Source organism: Gymnoscopelus microlampas, assembly GCF_963454915.1.
Source record: "Gymnoscopelus microlampas genome assembly, chromosome: 18".
Lineage (NCBI taxonomy): Eukaryota > Metazoa > Chordata > Actinopteri > Myctophiformes > Myctophidae > Gymnoscopelus > Gymnoscopelus microlampas.
In genome coordinates this window covers 11,085,671-11,105,670 of record NC_139955.1, presented here as the reverse complement: position 1 = coordinate 11,105,670, position 20,000 = coordinate 11,085,671, and the positions used below count along the sequence as shown (strand labels likewise).

General features: G+C 46.1%; 1 protein-coding gene across 1 annotated transcript in view; it reads right to left on the bottom strand.

Moving 5' to 3' along the window:
- efnb1 (ephrin-B1) overlaps positions 1-20,000 on the bottom strand; it is an 83,880-nt gene that overhangs the window by 41,484 nt on the left and 22,396 nt on the right. The window contains exon 2 of the mRNA XM_084042140.1: positions 9,379-9,656. Within this exon, the coding sequence (XP_083898266.1) occupies positions 9,379-9,656 (278 nt within the window). The remainder of the gene's footprint in view (positions 1-9,378; positions 9,657-20,000) is intronic.

Genomic DNA, 20,000 nt, shown 5'->3' with positions numbered 1-20,000 from the left:
AACTTCACCAAATGCTCACCTACTCTCGAATGTTCGTACATGACATGACATGACAAACAATAAGGGACGCTAGGGTTATACTCTCAATCCGGTAGTGTTAATAGGCAGCAGTCGCTGTGCAGAACCAACGTTTTATGTCCATAAAGTGGGAAGTTAAGTACACTGCCTTGAATGTGCATGCGTAGGCCTCCAGAGGAACCGCTAGGATACCAGCACTCCTACACAGTGGCTCTACACATGCAATTAAAACAGTTTATTGGAGGTAAGCGCTGAGTGGAGGCAGGTCACAGGACTAAAATGTACGCTTTCTCCCTGAGACATTTTAATTGCCAGGAAGAGGCACGTGTGGGAGTTTTCTTTTTTGCGAGGCTTGTAATCCGACAAAACCAACGCCTTTGTCCCTCCTAACTTATCTCTGGGTAATCCAATTACCTCTTTCATCAAAAGTGTCTGTAATGTGACTGAAATGTTCAGTTATAGTCTCTAGTCCCCCCCCCCACCCAACCGATTAGCCTTGCCCGTACAAAATGTGCTGCACGTCATGCACCGTGCATAATGTGGTATACTCATACGTGTGTTTCTGTACGCGAGCGTGTGCGTCTGTGCGTGCTCACAGTGCGAGCGCACGTGTCTATGCGTGGGCGCTTGCTTGAAGGAGCATATGTCAAGACTGTTTACATCCCAGTGAATGTAGGGCAGGCGGGGATCTTCTCGTCCGCGGCAGGAGACAAAGAGAGTTTGACCTTGAGCGACCGACCGTCCTCCCAAGGACATGAGGTCCGGAGAGCCCCGTCAGACTGGAGGAACGTAGCATCAGATAACATGAAGCAAAACCCCACGGAAGAAGAGGTTCTCTGGGGGGAGGAGGAGAACAGGGTTGTGTGTGTGTGTGTGTGTGTGTGTGTGTGTGGGGGGGGGGGTCTGCAAAAGAACTGAAGTCACTGGAACAGATTTGCTGTCCTAACCTCGCAATCGTAACAGAAAAGGATATTAGGATGTTAAACGGAGGATGTCGGATGTAGTGCGAGGCTGCAGGCTGCGCCCCCATCATTTAGAAGAACTGAAAATGGCTCTATGAATTATTCAAGGGCAACTGAAAAAAAAAAAAGAAGCTGTTGTGTCATGTCGTGCCATGTTGTGTTTGCCAAAGCATTCTAAAGTACCGGCAACCTACGCTAGGCCGAATAAAAACACTGCAGGCTAGGGAGGTTAGCTGCCCAGATAAAGCATAAATTCAACATAAATTCAACTTAATTAGGTTCCACAGCAGACCAGCACAATCATAAGAAACATTTTTCACAATACAGGGTCCGCTGAAAAAGTTGGACAAGTAAAAGGAAGAAAAAGTAGTGCTGGCTGCGTGGGGAGCCTGTGGGTAGTGTGCGTGTGTGTGTGTGTGTGTGTGTGTGTGTGTGTGTGTGTGTGTGTGTGTGTGTGTGTGTGTGTGTGTGTGTGTGTGTGTGTGTGTGTGTGTGTGTGTGTGTGTGTGTGTGTACTTCCAGTGTACTTGAATGACTATGCTTGTGACTGGGCCAAATGTCCCCACAAGTACAGTAAAATGTGAGAAATAGACATTATGAGGACAACTTTCCTGCTCCTCGCTCCTCGCTCCTCGGAAGAGAAATAGTTATTACTTTTACGAGTCAAGCTTACAATTAGGAAAATATTCAGGTTGTGGTTAAGGTTAGGATTAGGAGTTTAGAGGTTAGGGGTTTAGGGGTTGGGGTTAGGGTTGGAGGTATGCCTCATTTATACTGACGCATTGTTGAGCTTGTAGATCGGCAATCTTTGGGTGCGCATAAGAATAAATCAGGCAGGGTTATAGGGTGAAAAACTGGTAGAAATGGCGTTACTAAAATCGGCGTCCTATAATTGCGATGTCCTCGCAAGTATAGTAGTGTGTGTGTGTGTGTGTGTGTGTGCATACTGCATACTGCATAGTGGAGCGGGGTTATGTTGGATGTCCACGGCAGTGCACTGAGATGCAGAGTGACAGCTGTCGGCAGGGATCAGTCTCCTCCTGGCTGCTACAGAGGACATCATGAGAGGAGGGAACTGCTTCAGGACAGCCTGCCTCCCGTTTGCCTGCCTTATGGCCCCGGCCCCGCTCCTTTTTATAGAACAGAGACGCACGAAAGCCCCGCAATCCACCGCGAAAAACATCACCAAGCTAAGCAAGCAATCATCCTGCATCATTTCACGGCACAATATGGGGTGGAAAATGGAACACAGCGAGCATATGTTTACACACACGCATACGTTATTATTATATACGCGTGGGTGCGTTGTGTGCAAGCGTACTTGTCTTAAAACCACTTTCAACCTGGCATCCCTATTTTAGGTATGTCATTATAGGTGAAAATTGTCAAGAATTATGACAGAAAATGTCGGTCTTTTTTAACGGTGAAAATAGGCAATTTACAAGCTGACAGAACATATAGATCTATTTTCGCTATTGGTTGTATGACAACATGTTTAGGGCTTAAGGGCTTTTAACTGTCTCTCAATTCAATGGGGTTTTATTCACATCGGAATTATTATGTTTACATTTCCAAAGCAAGTGTGGAATAAAAATAAAGTTAGCCTCATAGCACAATTGCCTAACTCATATTTTTAAGGTTTTCAGGAGAGACAAAACAAAAACCTAGATGACTTAGGCAGAAAGTAAAAATCATTTTTTTCCTAAGTCATGTTTATCTGCCTTTATCTATATCTGCTTAACTCTACTCTCCTAACTCTGCTGATTGCTCCTAACATCCTGCCTTATTGCCAATGTTCTCAGGATGGATATCAGGATGCTTGTTACATTCAAAATAATTTAAGCACTTAAAGTACTTTCTGCCTAAGTCAGTTCGGAATGTAACAAGCATTCGGATAGGCCGAGGACATACAGGCAATAACTTAAGGCACAATGATGCAGCAGTGTTAGGAGAGCAGAGCTACGCAAAAACGTCAATTTGACCAAAAAGTGAGTTAGGCAATTATGCTATGAGGCTAACGGTATGTAACAATTTAGGCCTACTACAACAAAGAAATGTGTAAACATAGCTCTGTAAGCGGAGACATTGCAACTTGTAATCTCAGATAGTAGGTAGAAAACATAAAAAAAACGACTTAAAAATATAGTAGGTAGAAAAAAGAAATACAAATAAATGTATAAAAAGACAAACCGAAGCATTGTGCTTTTGCTGTTAGAAAATACATATACATACAGTATATAAGTAAGTATTGAATATAGAGACTTAATATAAAAACTTAACAAAATAACAACAGGAATCTTTGAACCACTTCCACCCTGACGTCCCTACTTTGGGCATGTCATTATAGTATGTGATTATAGGAGTCACAGTGCGCGCTTGTAGATCGGCTATTTTCACAATGTGTATATAAGTAAGTATGTAGGGCTTAAGTGGTTAAAGGTGCATTTGTTTGTAGTGAGTAGGTCTATGTTCTGAGATCAGTATGGTGCAGAGGAATACTCCCTCCCTCTCTCTCTCTCGCTCTCTTTCATTCTTTCTGTGTGTTATATTTCTCTCTCTGTAAAGGCCCTCTGTCTCAAATCACATCTCTCCTCCTGACTCCTCAGCCCCATGAAACACAGAGTGGCCATTTTCCTTCAGCAAACAGTCCATTCCACATCCTGTGTTTAGACAAAAGCAGTGAAATACAGCCAGTTTATTCGCCCATGCAGGGGGGCTGTGTTTGGTGGGGGGGCTGGTGGCGGGCTTGTTGATGGACGACAGGGGCTGGTCAGTGGCCTGGGGTTTAGATCAGTCTGGGGTTATCATTACTGACCCCCCGCTGTGTCTCCCTGACCCCACACCGCCCCCTGAGTTTTGACCCCTGACCCCTGCGGCTCCTGACAGGGGGTGGTGAGGAGGAGAGACTCGTGGCATGGGAAGGGAATGGGGGGGGGGGGGGGGGGGGGGGTGATGGGGGTGGCTTGTGGGGGGTTTAGGAGCTGGATGGACAGGACAGGCTGGACAGGACCCCCTGGGGTGACAGCAGAGCATGGGACTTCCAGAGGACTATGATACACACACACACCATTTGTTGCTTACTCTACCACACAGCATTTTCTATTTATTTTACCCCTAGGGTTAAATGGAGAAGGAGAAAGAGGGAGAGGGGGGGGGGGGTGATTGAAGAAAAGAAAGATAAAACGGAAACGACAAGAGCAGAAGACAGAGTGGCCTTGGAGTTAGGGGGGGCAGCTGTTTGGGGGGGTGGGGGGTGATTAACCAAAATAAATATTTTTTGTTTTTTCGCAATTTAAGGGCTTATGTCGTTAAGGAAAAGAATGAGATACAGAAAGTTACAGAACAGCGGAGAGAAAGAGAGAGAGAACAATAGAGAGAGAGAAAGATACAGTGGAATGTCCACTCCCCAATGCGTCTTCTCGTGGTCTCAAGCGGTGTGGGTCATGTTTGACCGTTAATCAGACCAGATAAGCCTGCTCTTTACGGGAGTGGATGGGTGGGAGGGGTGGGCTAGTGGGGGGGGGGGGGGGGGGGCAGATTTACAATGCTTTGCTGGCCGGCCGGTTGGATCACATTCCAAACGGAGACAGCGGGGATAACCTGGTCACATCTTACAGCATGAGGATAAGCTGGCCTTAGGTTGCCGTGCGAGCGCACACACACACGCACATGCGCACGCACACCCACACACACACACACACACACACACACACCCACACACACACACACACACACACACACAGTATAGTCTACTGGAAGATCATGAAAAGCCTAGATATGCACATTTTTTGCAGGTGTCCTCTCTCTCTGTCTGCCCCGTTTCTTCTTTCTCCCTGGCTCTTTCATTCACACACACACACGCACTCTGTACTCACAGCAGCCATGCAAAGCCATTATCTAAATGATAGATGATGTGTATTATGGTGTGTGTGTGTGTGTGTGTGTGTGTGTGTGTGTGTGTGTGTGCAGGCTCCTCCAGTATAAATATAAAGCACATTCTTCCCGTGCAAAAGGACAACAACATTAACATACAGCCAAGACAAATACCGTATCCGATTACTGCCGTCACCAAAGTGATGCACTCTACGAGCCCAATAATGATCCGCCATCACGCCCCGTCCTCAGCCGGCACACATGAAGGATTTATGGCTGAACATCAATGCATTTTTTCCCCCTATTCAAAACGCCACGGCCGTGCACAGCTATGAGATGCCGTTACAGGGCAGAGGGGTACGGGGAGCTTGGGATTGCATGAAAACGAAAAGGTTCCCGGGGGAGGAGGAGTTGCTTCTTTGATCTCACAATGTGCTGTGCAATTGTTAACCACTTTCAACCTGATGTCCCCATTTGGACATCAGGCATGTCATTATTATAGTCAAAACGGCCCAGAGCTTGTAGATCGGGGGCCGTATCCACAGAATGGCATTTTTTCCTCTTTGTCACAGCCTGTCCTTGATTTTGATTGGTCGGATGAAAAAAAGTTGACAATGATGAGCAGCGCAACTCTCCAAAATGTGAACTATTTTCTACTCGAGGCTCAGGGTGCTGAGCCAAAACAAACCTGGATGCTGCTGAGAGCATTGAAACCATAGACCATTAAAAAAATATGGACAGCGTCACGCCATTGGTTTCTACAGACCGTAAATGAAGCCCATTTTGCAGCGATTTCAAATCCGCCATCTTTCTATATGCGGTTGATATCCGGTCCGAAATGCGACAGACATGTGCACACACAGGCACTAGGCTCTAATAGAGATAGCTAGAGATAAGAGCAAGTCCATGCCCAAATCAAGACACACTTTGCAGAGCTCAGTCAGCTTACAACAAAGCGTGAAAGACACCTGCAGGCGCCTCCCTTGACACGCCCATGGGCAGGGTCGTTTGTAAAGCTTGTTTGGATGCATGAGCACAAACAAGAGCAAATGTATATTCTTTTGAGTTTGTATACACAGCGTCTGTGGAGCAGCTGCTCAAAGTGTTGGCTGATAAAATCATGAACTTCTCTGTGATGTGGCTTTCTAAGTAAGTAGCCCTTGGTTAACTAGCAGTTTCTGAGAGATGTAGCCCATAGTTAAGGAGTCTATCTCCTGTCTCCTAAGCGTGAGTCAGCTTGATATACAAGTATACCCCCTGGACATGACGCTAGAATGTCTCAGGGACTTATCCCCCAATCCTCTTGATTCTGAATGCCAAGCAGGGGAGGAATTGGCTAACATTTTTATAGTCTTTGGTATGACACCAAAGACTATAAAAAAAAAAGCCAGGGATTGAACTCCCGGACCCCCGTCTCGGGGCGTACACACTAACCACCAGACCACTGGGCTGGTGGTGAGAGTTTAATCAAGTTGTCTAATCAAGAAACAATGAATTTGCAGAGCTCCTCTGAAAACAAAACGTGAAACAGACTCCTCCCTTGACACGCCCAGGGCAGGGTTGTTTGTATAATCTCGTTTTGAATGCAGGAGCACAAACAAGTGCAAATGTATGTTCTTTGAGTCTGTGTACACAACGCCAGCAGCCCCTCAAAGTGTTGGCTGATAAAATCACAAACTCCTCAGCTCTCTGTGATGTGGCTTTGTAGGGAGTATCGATTGGAGAGGGGGAAGATCCAAAGAATAACGTAATTCAGATTTAGTGGTTTTCCCCCTTCAAAGAGAATGAACTAAAAAAATGTTTTCATACATTTCTAACAAAAGAGGAAATCTAAGTTTATGAGTATTTTAATATGACCAATATATCAATTAGTTTGTTTTATTTTGGTGGGGGGAGCCTCAATGCATCAAATAATATTAAAAACCACAAAAAGTTCCATCAAAAATTATTACTTCCGTGAAACATACTAGTATTTTGTCATATGATCCTAATAAATTTTATAGTATCTCATAATGCACTTTATTTTCCTGCCAGCAACCATTTCATAGGAACAGATGTTCCTTTTTTCCTTGTTCCAAAATGGAGGTCATCTCACTTTGGAGCAAAGCTCTTCACATCGGCACTACAGTGGCCTTAGTTACACTATCAACCAGGGACACAGAACACACAGAACCCTGTTTACCGTGCAATTCAATAGAGATCACAGATAGCACAACCACTTATGAAAAGAACCTGCTTTATAAGCCCAAATACCAGTGTTATTTGAGAAGAAATGCAGGCACACTCCACCAGTGATGTTGCTAGGTTTTCAATGTAATGGGTCCTGGGATGCAAGGGTGGTCTTTTAGATGGGTCCCAGGGACATTTTATGGGTCCCCAATTACACGTCTCCCCCCCCCCCCTATCGTTTTCTTTGATCTCCAATCTCCATATCTTCTATGCGTGTGTGACTGTGTACATTATATCCTGATGCAGTGGATCTCAACCTTTTCAGGCAGTGACCCCCCAAAATAATCATATTTTAACTGGGGACCCCCCACCCTGAGGAATTAGGAGTTGAGGCACTTAATTTAGTTTGATTCAGTTCCACAGATACGTATTGTGAAAATAGCAGATCTAGATCAGTGCGACCCGTTCCTGCTTTTCAAGACCGATACCGATATATATACATATATTAAAAAATCATAAATATATTTTTTAAAATCTATATGAATCTTTAGTATTAGCACACCTTATGGTAAGAAATACTAGTAGTGGGCAACAGGTGGATTTAACATACCTTTGACCAATAGAATACATTTAATCATAGAACCTTTTAATCATTATTATTATTTTATTTTGTATTATTTATGAATGTAGAATTTATTTTTACTATTTATTGTGTAGACTGAAAACACTGGCTTACAGTGGAAGTATTGGCAAATAAAGAAATAGGAATTCAAGAAATAATGAAGACAAATACTGACACTGCCTATGAACATTGGCTTGCAGTTGTTGCACATAGTCAACATGCAATAATAATATTAGGCTTGTCATTGAGAAAGGAAAATAAAGTTGTCTTTGAGGAGAAGTGGAACCTTATAAGTCACTTTAAGTTTAGCATGAGGGAGAGGGTCTACCCTCTTCAGGGAATTACTTGTTATGATATCTCTAAGCTACAGAAAACATCCAGTTGCCTATTAAACATACACAAGACACAGACGACAACCGGTTACTTACAGCTGCCATTAATTAGTGCTTTTGATTGCCTTTGTGGTCAAATCAGGGTCAAATGCATAGGCTCAACGAGCCATCGTTAACCTGCTAATGTTACACAGCTGATTGGCAACATTAATCCACCACATCACTCTGTCGGGGATTTTACTTTGGCTGGTCAATTTAAGATGACAACAGCAACAAAGATTAGTAGTAGACCTGTATGTATGATGATCAGTTATTATTCCAGACAGTGGTCTATCCAAGACGTTTTAACACGTTTAAGAGCAGGTCCTCATGCCGTCTCTCTCTCTCTCTCTCTCTCTCTCTGTGTGTAGCGTAGACTAACAGCGAGGGGCTGTGCTGATGCTGCTGCCACACAACGCTGTTTAACCGAGTTATACTTCTCCAGTACAACGGTGTCTAACCGGAGAGTTATACTTCTCCACCAACGGTGCCTAACCGAGAGAGTCCATGCAGATCACAGCTGACAAATATTATATATTATCGGAGCTATTATTAATGTTATCGGTTTTATCGGGATGACGTCATAATTCCTGATATCAGACCTATAATTATCGGGCCGATACTTATCGTGCACCACTAATTTTACCGCAAATTATTGTTATATTTTTCTCTGTTGGTGGTGACAACTCTAGTGCGTCCCATGGACGCACTAGAGTTGTCATGAATGCGTCCTTTCGCAATATGGTGCGTCAGCGACGCAGGACGCAGGCCTACGAGCATCTCTGCTCCACATGTACTGTACAACCCTAAATACAATATAAATTAAAAGCACTTAAAAAAATAAGGTTTTACAACTGATAGAAGACTATCAGTTGTAAAACTCATCAAATGGTGAATGGGTACGAATGGGAAGTGTTAATGGGCACCACGCCCCTGCTATCAACAGCCACTGACTGGTGTTTATGGGAGTTAACTTACTGGTGATGTAGTTCAGAGGTTCTCAACGTGGGGTCTGGGGACCCCCAGACGTCCTTGAGGGGGTACCAGGGGGTCCCCAGCAAAATCAGATAATACAGCATCACAATCAGTTTAACAACTTTAACCCTATTTATACTTTGGCTATTCAAAAATAGAGGGTGATGATGTACAGTTGATGTTCCCCTTATACTAACTAGTGTTTATGGGAGTAATTTACAGGTGATGTGGTTGATTTTCATACTAACCTAAGCAGTGCTTATGGGAGTAACTTAGAGGTGATGTAGTTGATGTTCATACAAAACTAAGCAGTGTTTATGGGAGTAACTTACAGGTGATGTAGTTGATGTTCATACTAAACTAAGCAGTGTCTATGGGAGTAACTTACAGGTGATGTAGTAGTTGACATCCTTCTTAAACTCCAGGCCCATGTAGTTGGGACTGAACTCCTGGAACTTGATGGTGAACTTGATATCCTTTTCAGGCTTGTTACAGTTGACCAGAACGTTGGGGTCCAGCACCGTGCTGCAGCTCTCCGCCTGTTCCCTCTTCACCAGGTACAGTTTGTAAAACTCGTACTCCCTGCCCGGGTCCGCCTTGGGACAGATGATGTCCAGCTTGTCCCCAATTTCAGGGTAGATCACCAGGCCCTTCCCTATCAGAAAACTGTTGGAGAAGGAGAGAAGATGACGGGTAAATTAAAACACTGAGCTGTAGACACCGGACACACATTTCAAATTGAATTCATACAATCCAGGGACTTCTGGGAGCAGGAGTTAATTGGTTTAGAATTGTCTGGAGCAGGTCCAGTCCAGAAATAAGTGCATTTAGTTTGGACCCAGACAACACGTACCACATTGTTGGGGCGGCAGCAGATAAGCGAATTAGGTTTCTTTTCATGCTTGTATCAAAAAAGCAATAACCAGCTACTGCCAAGTTTACCAAGAAGTTTTCTCGCAGGTAAAAAAAAAAAAAAAAAAATCAAATGGCCGTTTTAACCCCTTTTCTCGGGCCCCAACAAAATGGCTGCCACAAAATGGCCGCCAAAGAGAACAGTTCTCTCAGGGAGGAATGCAGTGCAGAGAGGATTCAGTGATTCGTTTTATGTTAAGACTCAAGGTTTCAGCGCTAATATCCCTGCTTCAGATTTACGTGTTTGGAGATGAGAACAAAGTGCGGGGGGTCACCCGGAAGGGTTAAGGCTTCACTGCCTTCAAACCCTCTCCTAGGCCCCTCCCCGCCAAACCCTGGCCCCCGATCACCTACGGAGGGATTAAGATAATCCATGTGGCCTTACTGTACCTCCCCACCGCACCCCCTGGTGCCAACTCAATCAGATCAGCTCCTGTTCGCTTTTATTCACTAAAAAGGTAGAGAACAGGAGGAAACACAGTGTGTGTGTGAGTGTGCGGAGGGAGAGACGAGAGGGAGGGAGATGGCCGCCGCAGGGATCATCGAGTACACACGTGTGTGTGCGTGCGCGTGGGTGTGCGCGTGTGTGTGTGTGTGTGTGTGTGTGTGTGTGTGTGTGTGTGTGTGTGTGTGTGTGTGTGTGTGTGTGTTGGTCAGTGAATTGAGCTGAGGTTGTGGTCTGATGGGGGACAGACAGGCTGAATCATTGTTCTGAGGCAGTTTGGGGCTTAACATGTCAGCATGGTTCAGCTCTGCTGTCCCAGTTAGCCAAGCATTAACACAGACAGCCAGACTGACCACGGCTTGCCTGTGTGTGTGTGTGTGTGTGTGTGTGTGTGTGTGTGTGTGTGTGTGTGTGTGTGTGTGTGTGTGTGTGTGTGTGCGTGTGTGTGTTCATGCGTGTATGTGTGTGTTGTGGTCACAGCAGTGGGAGCTATCTGTTAGATCTGCCCATGGCAGCAGATTCAAGCAGGCTTTTAGACCAGAGCAATGCAGTTGTTGTCCTTTCTGAACCCTCACATTTTAACAAGACATCAGACTGCCTCTTCCTCTCTCTCTCTCTCTCGCTCTCTCGCTCTCTCTCAGAGCAGTAATCTCACCTTATCTTCAGTCCCTCAATTCATGATCATTTCACCACTAAATAACTGACTCTTCAGATAGGGCCCGGGAGAGGAAGAGGAGGAACGCTTTCTGAGGGAGGATGATGGAAGTCTGATGGTGGTCGGGAGGACGAGAGAGCAAGAGAGAGAGAGAGAGAGAAGGAGCTATGATGGTTGGACCTCCTCCATCTCCTGTGGTGTTTAAGCACGGGCAAACAGCCAGCCATTGTATGAAAACGATGGCTTTAAAAAGACCCATTTTTCAAGGTAATTCCCCCCATGAAAATGAACACGATTGGATAAAAAAAACGCCTCTCTTATTTTAGCCGCTCTGTTCCGGACAGAGAGGCGTTATTGAATAAATAAACGGCTTCCTTTGTACACAAAGGGACATAAATCCGAAATGAATTTTTTGAAAAACAAAGAAAGAAAAGAAATAGTCGGAATCCCTCCCTCCCTCCTATGATGTCATGAAAGAGTATGCAGATAGGAGGGGGCCTCTCACAGGAGCAGAGCGGCCCGGGTTTCAAAGTGGGTGAGACGGTATTTCCCTGCTATTGTCTGATGCTGGGGGGTACTGGGGGGGGGTTACTAATTCAAGCGGGCGATAAGAGAGACATGGGGCATCCTTTGTCTGAAGCACTCCCGACAATTTGCTGGGTTTTCAGCGGCATCGATGTATGTGTGTGTGTGTGTGTGTGTGTGTGTGTGTGTGTGTGTGTGTGTGTGTGTGTGTGTGTGTGTGTGTGTGTGTGCGTGTGTGTATGAGTGAGTGAGTGAGTGTGGGAGAGAGAGAAAGAGAGCGAGCGAGCGAGCGAGTGAGTGCACGCACACACACGTGCACGTGTGTGTGAAGACAAGGACACAATCAGTCCCTAATTGGATCTACAAGATGCACCAGCGAGGCATAAACAGGTTTCCATGGCAACATTAGGCTTTGTAGCTGACCACCCCTCTCTCTCTCTCTCTCTCTATTTCACCATTACCCCCCCCCCCATTTCAGCCCCTTATTTTCTGTTCCCCAATCTCATTCCCTCCTCCAGGCTTTATCCTCCACTCTTATTCACCTCCTCAACATCCTCATTCCACTCTTTCACACTCTCCTCCTCGCCCCTTTCTCACCCCCCTCTCTGTCACACACACACACACACACACACACACACACACACACACACACACACACACACACACACACGCACGCACGCACACACACAAAAAGAAACACCTACAGAAAAACAAGTGAGAAGAAAAATCTGACAAAAACAGACCCAGCAAACATCACAATTAACCCTCGATTTATTTCACTTGACAAGTAGGCGTTTTAAACTTTCATTCCAAGTCTTTGTACACGGACAACTTATTCTGTCTAAATAAAAAGTTTCTGTATTAAGCTTCACAAATAACCCCCCCCCCCCCCCCCCCAAAAATAATATCAGTCTACATTTCTCTTCTTCCCACCCTGAATTCCATCCCATTCCTTGTCTTATCACAGTGAGATGCAACCATTCCAGATGAACAATTAAGATTGTCTCAAAAACTGTAATATCTTAACGTCCCTCAAGGATTTTAATCACAAGCCCTGGCCCCAGTCATTGATTCAATTTTCCCGAGCAGGCCTCCTAGCCGGGGCGGCTGGATAGCTATCCTAAGTGAATTCTGTGCTTCTGTTTCTCAGCCTTTGTTAACTGTCTGCTATAATGAGGCTCTGGCTGTGGCAGAGGTCTGGAAAGCGGCGTCGCAGATGGGAAAAAGAAGCAACATAAAAGAAATAGGGCAGCAATTAGTGTTTAGCCCAGTTTAAAAGCCCTCCACTTGGCAAGCCGAGGGCTCCAGCTCTCTGGTCCAGGATGTGAAGTCTAAACGGGTGGGCTGGGACCGTGTCTGCCCACCCCAATCCCCCCCCCCCCCGCCCCTCCTGCCCCGTTTGTCTCTCTGTCGGCTTAATCAGCTCCTCGCCGCCGTTAACATGCCGGCCCGCCGCGTTATACCACCGGTAGGAGGAGTGGAGAAAGAGAGAGAGAGAGGGAGAGAGAGGGAGATTATTGTATACGTTTTTGAGGAGGTTCAAAAGACGAGGGTGTGGTGGAGAAGGAGAGGGTGGGGTTTGGGGGGTTGAATTGAATCTTTCAGTCCTGCTCATGCAGTTGTCTGGAAACTCATGAGACCTGTTGATTAAGAGAGAGAGAGAGAGAGAGAGAGAGAGACCACAGCAGAGGAAGTGACACAGTCGGCGCACAGGATACTTCTTGGAAATTGACTTTTAGCAGGAGACTCGACCCCTCTCTCTCACCACACACACACGCGCGCGCACACACACCCCGTCCCAACCCTGTGTCAAATGGGTCGGACAGGACCGGACCAAACTAAATAAAGAGAATCATTTTCCAAACAACCAAACGAGTTTCATTTTGTTTCATCTGGACGGCTCCGTGGAGCGTTCAGCGCTGTAAAGAGCTTAGAAAAACAGACCTACACTACAGCACGGCCAACGGAGAACAGAAAACAACATTACAGAGCTGAGGCTAGGAGAGGAGGAGAGCCCCCCCCCCCCCTTTTACATTCCACTGGTGAATATGCACACATGATCTCACATATGCCACCCCTCCCCTCCATTCAACACACGCACACACACACACACACACGGATGTGGGAGGACACAAAAGCACGGCGGGGAGCATCCTGGACCTTCCCAGCCTCCCCTATTCAAGCGCCGTGCCCCTCGCCCACTTCCATATGAATTGCCGCCTACACCGAGGCCCACTCAAAAACCCTCACAGAGCCGCCACATCCAGCTCTCCAGCACACACCCCCACCCCCACCCATCCCCCCCCCCACTCCCCCATCCCTCCACCCCCAGCGCAGCCATCCAGCCCGGCGGCCCGCCCTGCGCCCCGGACCCTGGGCACTGCCCCGGGCTGAGCACGCTGGCAACCAGCCTTGGCCACTGAATGGACGGACCCATGAGAGAGGGAATTGTGAGAGAGAGAGAGAGAGAGAGAGAGAGAGAGAGAGAGAGAGAGAGAGAGAGAGAGAGAGAGACACACAGAGAGAGAAGGGGTACAAAAAAAAAAGAGAAAGAAAGCTGATATTAGGAGAATGGTGTCAAATTGATTAGTTCCCCCAGAGTAGCAGCATGGACATGCCATACATATCAATTAAAATCAATGATCACGCCTACATAGAGGAGGTGATCTGTCTCTATCAGAGGAGGGGAACGTGCCAACTTCCAGACAGGTAGACCCTTCACAGGTCTATTCTTTTTTTTTACACTCGCAAGAGTTAAATGAACAGTGAACACTACAGATTTTTACTGTCTGCTATGACCCTTTTCAGTACACTCCACTACTACTACAATTCAGCACTCAATTTCTCTCTCAACGACAGTGTACAAAACACACTCAAAAAGATAACAGGTATACTGGCTAAAAGTAATTATCACGTCAGGAAAACATGTCCCCTCATCAATTATCATTTCTCTGTCTCATACATTACCTCCCCCATCATCCGCCTCCACCACTAACAACAGATGACAGAGTTTTCATATAACGGTTAACTACATGTGTATCCAATATCCATAACCTCCAGGATGGATTGTTGTGTGTGATTACACACAAACACTTCCAACATTTCAGTCATCTTGTCAACATGACATTTCCACTCCAGTGCTAAAGGGGTAATTCAGACCGCTGCCATTTTTCTCCAGAGTTGCCAGATTCGGTAAGGGAAATAAGCAACCAGGTCTATGAAAATAAGCTGCTAGGCCACGTGAGCACTTAAAACCTAAATACATTTTTAAAAATTGCCAGATCTGCGATCTTCAAAAAAATCTTGGAATATTTTCTAAACATTTTAACAATCTTGTATTGGGGTCCCTGGCACCAAATATTCTCAGATGGGGGTCCGCAGAGAAATACATATTCATTTGGGGTTCCTTGCCATGAAAATGTTTGAGAACCACGGGTTTAAACAACAACCCACATTTACAAGCGACTTTACAGAAAATAATACGATATAAACAGCGATGTCTGCTTATAATAAGCAGACATGGCAACACTGTTTTTCTCCTTCAAAAATACATTGACCAAACAAAAAACAAGATGGGGGGGGGTCTTTAAAGAAGCAACGCTGAGTTGTGGTGAGAGCACGTTGTAACATACATTACAGAGAGGGATTTAAAGCCGCTTCAACAACCCTCAGGCAATCTACTGTTCATGTAATCATGCGATGTGCAAACATGTCCTGCTACCATTCAAGTCAATCAATATTAAGCACTCAGCCTGCGGAGGCGGGCTTTGCCTGAAAACCACGCTTCTCAGCTCCGCCAAGATAGACGTGCATATTTCTCCACCCTCACAATGGAAACATTCAAGCAGTGACTTCTGAAATGGCCGTGCTCCGATGTGTGGTTAAGATTCTCTGGGCGCTGTTGACACTTTGTGATCTTTTCATGCTCTTGGAAGGGAGAAAGGCATACATTATCTGACAGTCAGCATCTTTATCTGGCTCTGAAGAAAACCCGTCGGCATCCTCAAGAGAGCGACAGGCTGGTCTGAGACCAGCGAGAGACTTCTCCTCTACTTATGCCAAAGTCGGGTTTGTCGATAAGTTGAGCTGGTCGTGGGTCTGTGCCTGTGGCCATGGGCTCAGCTGGGGTGCTTGTATACATAGCTGGATTTTGTCTGAGTCTATCCACAGGGTCAGATGTTCTTAGGGAGGGTTGGCTATAAACACACACACATAAACACACACCCCGCAGTATACACACACTGATTTCCGCACATGTCAAACACAGTAAACAACTTGACTGAATGCTGGTGTGCGTCACGGGGGCCAGCCGGGATGCAAACACACGCACAAATTGACAAATGCACGTACCACGCACTCTGCGCTCTGCCAAACGTGCGTGTGTGTGTGCACACACGCACACACACACACCTACACACATTCTGCAAACCTGATTCTGCAGAACTAGGCAAAAACATGGCCCATCTGGCCCAGGCGATGTAGAACAAAGCAGGAAGGATTTGACCCTTTTTATAGAAAGAAAACAGGTCAATCTTAGTAGAATTGTTGGCCACCAAAGGCTAGTCTAGCTGTACTAGAGAGCCTACCTGTGGTGTTACAGAGAATGCTGTCCTAAAAACAGAGACTACAGGCTGACACACTCAATTCTCAATGCTTGAACACTCCAATAAGCCTGGGCGACAGAGAGACTTGTTGAAAAGGGAAAAGCTTGTACTTTCCTGTCTGGGCTGTCCCTATTAGGAGGGTATAAATGAAGATGTCACAGGCAAAAAGAAAGACAGACGGAATATCCTGCATTCCGCCCCGCAGAGTGCTGCTTTTGTATGTGTGAACACAGACACTCTATCTCTCTCACAGACAAATGTGCGCTCACACGCACACACACACAAGCTTCTGTTAGCCCAGTCAACATGCTGGCATGCACAGCAAATCAGATTCAGCGTGACTCTTAGCAACAGTCGCACACAGGCGGCTATAAAATTCACCCCCCAACACACACACACACACACACACGCACTGAGAGAAAGACACACTTTTTTAGACACCTCCATCTTGAGCCAAACAAGACAGCTCAATACACAGGCTCTCAATCACTGTCAGATGAAGAGCTGCATCATACAGCAGCCATAATGAGCTAACAAGATGATGCCCAGATGGCTGTGCCAGGGAGGGAGGACGGAAGTGGACGTTGTTCCACGACGGACACACCGGAGAGCGCCGTAAGTGAGAATAATGTCAGAAGTCATTAGGGAGGAGAAGGCAGCGTGGCCTCTGTGGTTTCCATCAGCGCTGACTGGGCCCAGGAGGGGTTAAGAGGATGGGGTGCATGCGGTCGTGATTGAACGTCATCCATGGTATCAGTGACAGGGAGAGAAGGCCCAGGCCGACGCTCTCTAAGACTCCACTTATTCACCCTGGAGCCCAGGGAATGAGCTCTTACAGCTGGAGAGGAGAGGAGAGGAGAGGAGAGGAGAGGAGAGGAGAGGAGAGGTTTGAGTCTGTTTCAGCCTGAGTTTAGCTCTCATCCTGGGGTTGCTCTGTGACCCAAACACACACAAGCCTTTTTCTTCTTTCCCAGTTTCTTCCCTGGCCACTACACAACACAACACAACACAACACAACACAGCACACATACACACACATGCTTGCATGCATGCGCACGCGTACACACACACACGCATGCGTGCACACACACACAGCCAGATGCCTCCCATCACTGAGGAGCAGCCACAGATGGGCTCTGCATGCTCCGTAAAGATCTCTCCACAGGCCCAGTCTACGGTCTCTGCCAAACCAGCCTGGACACAACTCACTGTACTGTACGTGTGAGTGTGGGTTTCGCTGTGTGAGTGTGCACGCATAATGTGCATCCATATATGCTTGTGTGTGCAAGGCTGTGTTTGTGTGTGTGCGTGTGCGTGTGCGTGTGCGTGTGTGTGTGTGTGTGTGTGTGTGTGTGTGAGAGACAGGCCAAAACGAGCCAGAGTGCTGGGAGGGACAGGGACAAGTTGTAGGCCAGAATCCCATGGCCGGGGCGAGGGGGCCTGTGCAACCGGGAGTCAGGAGGAGTTGGAGCACGATGCAAGGTTCTAATCAGTGCCGAGCAGAGCGCAGGGAGAAGACATGAGCAACCTTCCCGACTGAACAATAGCATCTCTCATACGCACCGGATAGTATTTCACTCCCACTGGAGGGGAAGGAAGGAGGAACTAGAGACAGAGAGAGAGAATCATAACCATTATCGAGCCCACGCAGCTGCCCGGGTTGTGAACCAGCGGCCATTTTCTGCTCCGTGTATCTCCAGGCCCCATCGATAACACAGACACACAGGCCGGTTCACGCCGAGCCAAGCCCTCTCGGAACGCATTACTGAGTGAAACCAGGCCATTTCATACAGCTAATCAATCTGTACATCGTGCCCGCTGGCACAGGCTGCCCTGGCCTGGATGCGGTGTGTATAGATCTATGTGCTCATACACTGTGTGTCATACATTATACATGAAGGATTCGTTTTTCCAAGGACAAACGCAACCCTGGTGAAATTACAGGCAGTTTTTGGTTGCATGGCAATTTAGGCTTTGTTCAGACTGCACACAAATCCTATTTGTTTCTGGAATACGATCTTTAGGACTGACTGTCCACACTGTTATTTGCAAACGATGAGATCGGATATGTGCATTCAGGCATCGTTTGACCTATCTGCTTTGGTTGCTGTGGTGACGTTGTAACAACATAAGCGTGAGTAATGCGCAACGACGTCTACTTGCAATGTGACGTGTTGTGAGGTTATTTTTGGTGACTGTCACACGACTATGTATAAATCAGGCTTCCGTGCCTGGGTTTCAAGACTGAGACACATCTTTAGAAATCAGATTGGAATCGCATTTCAAACCACCTAGGAATGTGGTTCAAGTCTGACTCGCAAAACTAATCAGTTTCCATGTGCTTTTGCTGTTCAGACTTGATAAAAACCAATCAGATTCTAATCTGGATAGGCCAAAAATTGGATTTGTGCCGCCTGTCTGAACAAAGTCTTAGCTCCCTTGACTCCTGCTCACTGAAACGTTGTACAGACATGTCAGGGTAATGCTCACTTTATCTAAATGTCTACAAAGTTAAGTTATTGCGGTGCAGACTGGTGTTACTTGGTTCTGAAGGACCGAGTGGTGATGAAATGCAACCTTTCTCGCTGGTTGTTTCAGGAACAAAGAGTCAAACACATGTGGGTAAAACAGAGCTTTGTATTGTTCCGCGGTTAAGGTTGTCCGATGGGCTTAGTTGGACCTAATCACTGTTCAATTCAATTTGAACTACAGCCCTCTATTTCAGCTAGATTTAAAACTCCTCCACGGGTGGCAGCTTCAGACTGAGTAATGAAGCAAAACGAAGAGCTAATTCCGGATGAGAGGCAGGCTAAGGTTTTTAGCTAATTTTAGCTAATTTTCAATATCCACCCTTGGAAGAGGGAGGTTGTCAGACTCCCAGGGGGTTTCTGGCGCTGTTCAGAGAGGATTAAAACAGCCGCTGATGAACTGCTACGCTGCAAAAAAAAAAGTGTCTTAATATCTTAAGTCTTTTATTATAGTGTGGCTGGATCTGAAGCCAAATTTTGAGAAAAGATCAAATAAAATAATTTGTCAATGAGAGATTATTTTGCTCGTCTTTAAAGAAAAAGAGATTTGTCCAAAGATCTCCACCAATACATAAAAGCACTGGCATATGACAAGATAATATCACTGTGATTATGATCGTTTTTGAAGGAAGTGTTGATGCGATGCAATCAATGAGTCAGAACTTGTTAAGAAGATTGTTTTTCTCAATGTCTAGGCAGCCCACGCAAACCAACCTTGGCGCCAAATTAACAATCACTGTAAAAAGTATTTCCTTTGCCTTTATTTCCCAAAGCCTCAACAAAAAGGACACAAACACAAAAAAAAACTCCTCTCTGAATTAGCAAACGCTCTGCCGCCGGTTCTGAAATTTAACAGCAACTTTTCCACGATCAAAGCAGAGTGGAGAATTTTACGACTATGCGCATGTGTGCGTGTAATGTGTATGTGTTGTTAACAGGTGTTAATATAACACAGAAACAGTGAAGTCAGGCTACTGGAGACCGACCAAACCCCGCCAGGAAGAACAAAAGGGAAGACACAGGCACACGAGAGGCAATCAATCAATCTCTGGGGGAATACAGCGGGCTTTGACAGGGCGGTTCTGAACCCACTAGTAAAAGATAGCACGCAGCAAAGTTCAAAACACTCTCATTGTTCATCTGTCAATGTGAAAGACAATTGCAGCAGAGAGGGAGGGGAAACTCCTAACACAATATTTATCTTGTGTCTGCTTTCTTCCTGACTCGCTCTTTTTTGTTTTAATGTATTCCTGCTATTGTGGCGAATGCCATAAGATGGATGACTGAAGGAGTCCACTAGGTGATATCTGTCCTCTACGAGCACAGTGTAGTCACTCAGTC